Genomic DNA, 9179 nt, shown 5'->3' with positions numbered 1-9179 from the left:
CCCCTAAAAATTTTGTTTTCTTTCGTTTTGATTTTAATTAAGGTTACCTAAGTAGAAAATATTTGTGAATATAACCCTAAATATGACATTTTATTTTCTCATGCAGTCTTGCACATTGAGTACAATTAAAACTATCAAATCTTGATGCCTAATTTTTATTTCAAACCAATAATGAACTAAAACAATACAAAAGACAAAAACATGACTAATATGATTGTTAAATGTGTCCTGAAATATCACAACCAAAAACACTTTGCTCATATGTATCATTCATCTATGATCTACATGTATATTTTATTCTGTATATAATATAATTCTGAACACAAATATCCTCTGACAAAATATGTGTACCATTCCAACTGCACAAGATTCTAAAAAGTACATTAAAGCAAAATAAAATCAAAAGAAACATTTTGGTACAGAACACACAAATAAATTTCTAAGAACAAATTCATTTAAAAATCACTCAGTAATTGCAATAACAAATGCATTTCCCCTATCAGATTAATTAATTTACAGTTGTTTCCCTTTAATCAAATGGATTGTATTTGTTCCTTACTATGATTAAGCTGCTGAATTTGTTTTGATTAGGAAGAAATTGTGAAATTTAAAAAACTTTTAAAACATGAAATTGCAGTTGGTTCTCTTTAATCATCACTTGTGACCATAACGAGCTGCTGGTTTATTTTTATTATGTAGAAATTAAAAATTATGAAATATTAAAAATCATTTCAATGACTTTATTAAGTTCGTACCACTTAGAAATTCTCAAATGACAAGAAAGTACTGCATCAGTAAGTAGTAATGATACAACAATAACAACTTTACCAAATATTTGAGAGAGAAAAAATTAAATAGCTGCCTCAATGTCAAAAATTATTTAGATTTGATGATATGAGGTTTACAAATGAACTGATGACAAATTAACAAGAAATCATCTTTTAGTATAAGAATTCAAACATTTTTATAAAGATTTGTAATGATTTTAGTCTTTTTCTTTATTTACTTCTGCCTCTTTATGATATTCTAAGAAACATTTCCTTCTACCGATACACAGCGGCACATCACAAACAGAACATTTATAATAACTGTATACATAATACCCAGATTTGGTTCTGATTTTGTTTCTATAGCACAAGGAACAGACTTTATAGTTATTCTTTCCGGGCATTCTTATAGGTTTGTGATTTCCAACAGCAAGAGAATTAAGTGAAGCAGGACTTGCCAGCGCTCGCCTATTTAAATTAAGGTCTTGGATGATTTTTCTGACATTTGATGACATGCTCATTGGTCTCTTTTTCACAACAGCTGACTGCAGCTGTGCAGACCACTGTTTTGAATAATCATTATTAACAGTCGGTTGGTAGGCTGCACTGTATGGGATGGTACCAGGGTATTGTCTTGCTTGGTTCTCTGAAGGCTTATCCTGAACTGGTTTGCTGCTGACATCTGGTTTAACCATACTAGACTCAGATACCATAGGCCTTCCTGATAAGTATAAATTAGAATAAGAATTAATCTGTGAAAAATTGTGTAATTAATGAAGAAAATAGTCTGCATGAAGAAAAACTTCAATTTGAACTGAACAGTTTGAGAACTTTGAATTCATAACTTTTATTATTAAATAAACCTTTACTCTGTTCAGATACAGATTTGGGGCATGCATACTAAACTTTTCTTAAATATTAAACATACATTTGTTTGTATTTATTGTAATTGTTCACAAAATTAGCAATGCATATTTATGATTTTAAATAAACAAAAAGACTACAGAGTTGTCTCCCATTAGCTTGATTAAAATAGATGAGAAAGTTGAACTTGTTTTACTTTTAAAATTATTTCAATCTAGATCTTGGAATGTATCTTGAATAAAGTGGGATAAGAAACTTGATAACTTTTTTTCTTGTTTGAATCATATGAAAAAAACCAGAGTACTATGGATTCATTATTATTCGTTGGATACCAATTTTCGTGTATTTCATGGGTACAGGTGAACCACGAAATTAAATGTTCAACAAATAACAAAATGTTTATAGGCTTGTAAGCAGACTTCATTAAAACCACAAAATCAAATATTCAGGAACATGTGTATTTTCCTTATTCCACGAAAATTGATATCCACGAAAATAAATGAATCCACAGTAAGTAAAAATATGTTTCGCAATTTATCAGAGCTTTTGTTTCAAAGCAAATGTAATTTCAAGAGTTTCATTTTGTTTCAAAAAGATTTGTGAAGTGTAAAATATTGATGATTTCAACATCTCCAGTGGCGTAGCCAGGGTTGAAATGATGTGGATGCCAAACTGTCGCCGAGCGTAGCGAGGCGTAAAATTTTTAGAGATCTTTTTATGCAGAAAATTAAATATTTTTTCGGACATTTCCTATTTGCACATGTAATCCCCCAGAATCCAACACTTGTTAGATTTTTTATGTAATTTCAAAATACCCACCCATTCATATATTTCCAACATAATTTTATTGTTTTCTCAAAATTACCATCATTCAATTCATAAACCTGGTAAAATATTTGATGTAAAATATAGGAACCGAAGTGATTATTCTTTCGCTTAACGCGTTGCAGGGGACATGGAAATATTGGGCGTCCGTCCGTCCGTCTGTTCGGTCTTGTTGGCACTCTCATGTGTATAAGTGTATAATTCTTGCCAGATTTTTATTAAAAAACTTAAATCATCAGCAATGTCTTTTACACTATCAAAAATAAGTCCTGATCAAATATATTTTTAACCGGTTATGCCCCTTTGAAATAAAAATTATAATGGAAATCCCATTGCATTGCTGTGAAGCTTTTATTTCTCTTTAGATATTATTTTTAGTTATTGATCTTGCTTCTTGGATAGATAAAAAAAATTGCAAAATGGGGGGCATTGGCTCTTTTTTTTAATTTAAAAATCATTATTTGTATCTAGATGGAAACGGGTATATATAAGCCCATGAATGATCACACTCTATTTCAAATTCACTTTTTTATCACGTCTTCTTTCATGTCAGAGGAAACGATACCAGGATATAAATGGTGGTTTAGTTGTTAGTAATGTTGCTACGTCAGATGTAGAAGCCATCTCTCCGCTTGGCCCAATTTCAGATGAGACATCTCCGCGGGTCTGCCTGTCATCATCCTCTGTCTGGGCTTGCCGTAGCTGACGACATAGACTTTTCACGAAAAAAGTCAAAAGTCGGAACACTTTTCTGCGATTGATACATCTTGTTTAAATAAACTAATTGATCATACATAAAAGACCGTGCATACTGCTTTATAAATGACTGGACATTATACTCATATCTCCATCCTTGTTACATTTGGATACATACGAGTTTAACTCCTACGAACACATTTTTTTTAAATTGTTTTTTTTTTTTTTTATCAAAATGATGTGGATGCTTGAGCATCTGAGCATACATGCAAGCTACGCCACTGATCTCTAATGTATAAATTCCTTATACAAATGGGGTAAATTGGCTCAAGTCTGTAAATCAAAAACAATGTTGCATTTATACTACACAGAAAGACTAAACAAAACTGGAATGAACTTTGGTGTTCCTTCTTCACAAATCTTTTTGAAATAATTGAATGTATGTGATAAGAATCTTCATTGGTACATATTTATATGTACTTGGTCCTCTTTTGCTTATAAAAAACCTCATGGAGCTTTCATAAAATTGGCAGGAATTATTAATAAAAAAAAATTGTCATTGAGTTGTCTGCCTTTTTTCAATTTTGGGACTTAATTGCCACCTGCATTATATCATAAAAGTTAAAACATACTGTTAATTTCCTCTAGCTGAAAGGCCCCTTTTACATGTAGGTCCAATGGTTCTTCTATACTTTCTGTCTTAATCATCGACAAATCTATTTCACTCACATCTAGAACCAACCTATAAATATAAATGTGACATAATTTAAAAATAAATTAAAATGCATTTGGATATTTTTAAAAATTAACAATAACCCACATTTTCCCTTTCATATCCCATATTCTCTAAATTCAGAAATTATTGTGATGTTTTTATTATTGGAAAAATGGGACGGGGTTATAATCACAATAAATAAAACTCGCTTTTCTATTTTTTTTTATATGAATCAAACAGGATTTTTCTGAATATCGTAAAAAATTAAAATCCCAATAATAATTTCTGAATTTACAGTACTCTATATGATACAGATTCAATGGTGCCGCTTCAATGACCGGTATTTTCTATTTCTATTTCTAATATTTTAATCTTGAATTCTTTCTTTTCACAGGATCATGTTTTTGGCATGATTTGATTTTTTTTCTAAAAATATATCATATGCTTTGATACACTAGTACTGTGACAGAGTCAGACTGTAATGCAATACAGATATAAATATTTTATTATGCCTTTTTAACTACATTTAAATTATGTCATTTGTTGTGAACAACATTAGGGCAAAAATCATCTAGTTTTCTAGCAAACAAAACAAAATCTAAACAAATATCAGATAAATAAAGATTTTTTTCTATTGCATTGCGCAGACTGTATAATTTTTTAAGTTTAATTTTCAATATTAAAACTGCTTGCCAAATGTTGTATTTTTCAAAAGTTAAATCTCTCAAGTGGTTATACACAATATCCCTGATTAAACCCATTTAGAACAAACTTTGAAGGTCTCACTGTGACTTTGAGATGAAGAACAGCATTAAAAGCACTGGTCCTTTGCTTTTTGTGAGTTTTTATGCTTTTTATATACTGATTTCCTGTAATGGATGGATAACCCATATCCTTTGATTTTTGTGCGTTTTTATGCTTTTTATATACTGATTTCCTGTCATGAATGGATAACCCATATCCTTTGCTTTTTGTGAGTTGTTTTGCTTTTTATGTACCAGTAAGTGTAGTGATTTTGTGTCGTGGATGGAGACCCAATACCCATTGTTTTTCTATTTTATGTTTTGTTCATACCTATTGTCATCTGAATCATCTTGTTCTATACATATAGGAAGATCAGGAAAATCACTAACTCTGGTTCCTTGATGATTGGTACTAGCTTTAGAACTAGTTGATGAAGTAATGCTATTACTGGACGAACTTCTGATATTTTGTTGAGACGCAAAATGCTGCACCATGGCTTTATCACTCCATAAGGTTGAAGGAATAACTGGCATGGCAAAACCAAACGGGGCTGGGTAGCTTCCCATCGAAACATTCGGTAGGTTGTTTTGGTTAAGACTTTCCTCCGACAAAGATCGACAATACTGATCATGTGATCTAGCCCAAGTCACCATTTGATTATTAGCAGACGGAGTTGTTTCTGTTGAATTTGGTCTGCTCTGATCACTATGTCGTCTCTTTGAACTAACATTAGACCCTATGTGTTGTTCATTTGAGTATGATCTTGTCTGATCACTGTTTCTACGATGAGAAGACACTTGTGATTGGTTAGAAGAAACAGACTGTGAATTGAGACGAGAGTCGTCAGACAAATCAATAATGCCATGTGCATGATGTGAGGAAGAATTGTCTCTGCTGTCAGAGAAATCTGGCAAAGTTGATGAATTTGTTTTTGTTCTCAAAGAACTTGATGTTTGATGATCACTTAAATTTAATCTGTGTTTTTGGACAGCAGACGGCGAAGATGAAAAAGAGACAGATGATGCAGTTTTACCTTGGGATGAATGTTCAGAGTGTTGAGACGATGCAGTTTCCATTTTTGATGACCTTTGACCTGAATGCTGATCATCTCTGATGTCTTCTTGAGTTGTATCTATGGATACTGATTTAATAAAACTTGTTGATCTAATATGATTTACACTCACTAATTCATGAAAACTAAATTTTTCTTGTTGTCTGTTAGTTTCTGACTTTATTGTTTTGGCAAAATCATAACAACACTTTAAAACATCTCCCGCATGTAACAGTCTGGCAATTTTCTCAATGGCCTCAACATTCTCTTCCGATAATATCATGTGACCCTGGTATAAGAATTCGAGAAACATATAAACTGCCTTTTGTGGAATGTCGCTAGGTAATGTGACCTCTAGAACAGTTCCTGTTGCTACGTTGTCATGTGACTGTAATATAGCACATGATGCTACAAGAACCAATCTGTGAGCCTGCAAAGTTTTCAAAATTTAATCATAAATTATGAACAAACAAAAAAATGAAAATATGCTAAAAGAGTTGTCTCATTGGTACTCATACCCCATCTTCTTATGTCTAATAAACATGATTAAGTTAAGTATCATGAGACATAATTTGTCTAAATTTTCATATTGGTGCTTGGTTTTTTAGTTACTTATTAAATCAACCATTTTCAACCAAAAAGGATTTAAAAAAAACAAAACAAAACAAAAAAAACCACACAAATAGGAGGTGCCAATTAAAAGATAGTGAACAAGAATGTGTCCATAGTACACGGATGCCCCACTCGCACTATCATTTTCTATGTTCAGTGGACCATGAAATTGGGGTCAAAACTTTAATTTGGAATTAAAATTAGAAAGATCATATCATAGGGAACATGTGTACTAAGTTTCAAGTTGATGTAACTTTAACTTCATCAAAAACTACCTTGACCAAAAACTTTAACCTGAACTTTGCACTATCATTTTCTATGTTCAGTGAACCATGAAATTGGGGTCAAAACTATAATTTGGCATTAAAATTAGAAAGATCATATCATGGGGAACATGTGTATCAAGTTTCAAGTTGATTGGACTTCAGCTTCATCAAAAACTACCTCGACCAAAAACTTTAACCTGAAGCCAACGGACGCACAGACGGTAAGACAAACGAACGGAGGCACAGACCAGAAAAAATAATGCCCCTCTACTATCGTAGGTGGGGCATAAAAAGATAAAAATCAAAATTTGTTAAAAAATGAACCAAATGGTACTCTGGAGTGCCTTTAATATGTAACAAGAGTGCACACGCTGAAATGTCTTGCCTTCTTTACTAACTATTGATTTTATGGTGATAGTCCTAAACATAAATCTTTACCAGTACTGTAAGTATAAAATGAACTCAACATGATCCAAGAAAATGAGGTCAAGGTCAGATGATACCTGCCAGACAAACATATACACCTTACAATCTTTCCATACAACAAAAATAGTTGACGGGGCAGACATTTTGCTTTTTATTTCCTGATACCTTAATAACAGTATTTCCTGTAACAATATCTGCATCACACATTAAACGATTTCTCCAGAGCTGTGTAAACTGGCTCATCAATGTACTGGAGTGTACATGATCTGTGTACACCTTCTGATATGTGATCATCTTTGATCTAAAAATAAACAAGGAAAAATCAAAATTATTTTTAACTTTACTGGGATCAATTTCAAAAACAAACAAAAAATTTGGCTTGTAAACATTTACATTTTTAAATTGCCATTTTAATTAATATGCATGCTTTTAATATACACTTGTCATTTTTGGGGCCCTTTATAGCTTGCTGTTTGGTGTGAGCAAATGCTCCGCGTTGAAGACCGTTCTAATTGACCTGTAATGGTTTACTTTTAAAAATTGAGACTTGGATGGAGAGTTGTCTCATTGGCACTTATACCACATCTTCTTATATCTTTTGAATAATGTAAAATCATACATCCTAGTTCTCACTTAGGATTTTTGAAGGAGAGTCCAGGGACACATCATTGTTGGCCATAGTCAGTGCGTCCAACAGTTAAAAGAAGATATTTTATTGCAATATAATTTATAATTTATAAATTTATAATATAATAATATTAATTTATTTCAATTAAGTCTACATGACCTAATAAAGCAATGAAATGACATTGAATTCAAATATACTTTTCAACTTTTGCTATAAAATGATATGTGTATTAAATTTAGTTTATACAAAATATTTCAATCTTGATGTATCTTTGGACTAACCAGTTTTGAAAATGGTGAGTCCAGAAAGATTTGGATGAGTCAAGGACTCATGGACTCTCCTAAATGACAACCTTGATACATGTATCATAATATATAATACAATTATTTTATTTAAGAATTCAATTAAGAACTTTTTTTAAGGTATTAAATGTGTATATATATATACACCTTTTTTGGTTATTATTTTGAAGAATACTATAGATAGAGATAATCTGTAAACAGCAATAATGTTCAGCAAAGTAAGATCTACATGTACATGTATACTGTTGGGATCAGTACAACATTTGCTGCATAAAAAAGTAACATACATGTATGGATATCACCTTCTAACGGAAATGCTGAAAATTGCTTAACAAGAATATTGGATGAGGCAAAATGAACAATATTACAGTGCAGGAGCGGAATAATGAATTGAATATTGAAATGAAATTATATTGTGACAATTTTTTAGATGTTACTGGATAGTTTGTACTATTATTTGTCTGTTTGTCTTTTTCTTTTTTAGCCATGGCTTTGTCAGTTTATTTTCGATGTATGAGTTTGATTGTCCCTCTGGTATCTTCTGCCCTTCTTGTACAAGTCTTTGCCATTCTTATGTAGGAATTATACCAACTACATGTAATTATATATATTAGATGTACTTGTGAAAAGAATAGACATATATACTGGTGAAATGAAAATACTAATCAAATGATTTTATTTACCTAAATTACATTGTATGTTATGGCTGCATCATGCATGTATACATTTTGTTTTGATAAAGTATCTGAAAATCTGTGTTTGGTCTTATTTACCAGAACTCAGTCCCAGTGAAACAAACCTTTGACAAAACGTAAACAAGACAGACATGTCTGACATGTTTAATCAACATAAGGGGACTGTGACGCAACTTGTAGCAAGGCCACCCGACCCTTCAGTTACAAATGTAATTAACATGGTTTTAGTTTATGTTTTGTTCAAACTGATAAGTCATTATTGTGTGTTAAAGCCTTATTGGCTGTAAAACAGCCAGTTATTTAGATGATAACTAAAGCTAGAAAGAGGTTCCTTTCCCTGGTACCACCAGTACTGGTAGTGGACTGGTACAGGGATACTCAGTTAATTTAGATCATTGGCTAACTGCCAGCTCGAACAAAACGAAATTGTGAATCATAAATCGTATATATATTCATTTCGCTGATTTACAAAATAGTATGATGATGCGTTTGCTTACTTTTCGACCAAAGTGTTTACATATTGTATTCTTTCTTTTGTTTACAACTCAAACCGGAAGTCTTAGAAGTAAACCACAAGTCGGATTCGCT

The 9179-nt window shown here is 31.8% G+C and overlaps 1 protein-coding gene across 1 annotated transcript; it reads right to left on the bottom strand.

Annotated features, from left to right (window-relative positions):
- Positions 1-252: 252 nt before the first annotated feature.
- On the bottom strand, positions 253-9158 carry LOC139481743 (zinc finger and BTB domain-containing protein 18.3-like). The gene is made up of 5 exons (XM_071265235.1): positions 9089-9158; positions 7132-7267; positions 4942-6092; positions 3785-3894; positions 253-1488 (listed from the first exon to the last, which is right to left on the bottom strand). Exons 2-5 carry the CDS (start codon positions 7258-7260, stop codon positions 986-988), a joined length of 1893 nt encoding a protein of 630 aa, XP_071121336.1. The 5' UTR covers positions 7261-7267; positions 9089-9158; the 3' UTR covers positions 253-985.
- Positions 9159-9179: the final 21 nt, after the last annotated feature.

The sequence above is a fragment of the Mytilus edulis genome, chromosome 7 (assembly GCF_963676685.1).
Source record: "Mytilus edulis chromosome 7, xbMytEdul2.2, whole genome shotgun sequence".
Classification (NCBI taxonomy): domain Eukaryota; kingdom Metazoa; phylum Mollusca; class Bivalvia; order Mytilida; family Mytilidae; genus Mytilus; species Mytilus edulis.
This window is presented reverse-complemented; position numbering and strand designations above follow the sequence as displayed.

What these genes read in the sequence shown, in the direction of transcription:
- LOC139481743 (XM_071265235.1), bottom strand. Translation starts at nt 7,260, where the DNA reads ATGATCACATATCAGAAGGTGTACACAGATCATGTACACTCCAGTACA. An exon ending in CAGGAAATACTGTTATTAAG is followed by an intron (nt 6,093 to 7,131) that starts GTATCAGGAAAT and finishes AAAACTTTGCAG; the next exon opens with GCTCACAGATTGGTTCTTGT. An exon ending in TCAGCTAGAGGAAATTAACA is followed by an intron (nt 1,489 to 3,784) that starts GTATGTTTTAAC and finishes TATACTTATCAG; the next exon opens with GAAGGCCTATGGTATCTGAG.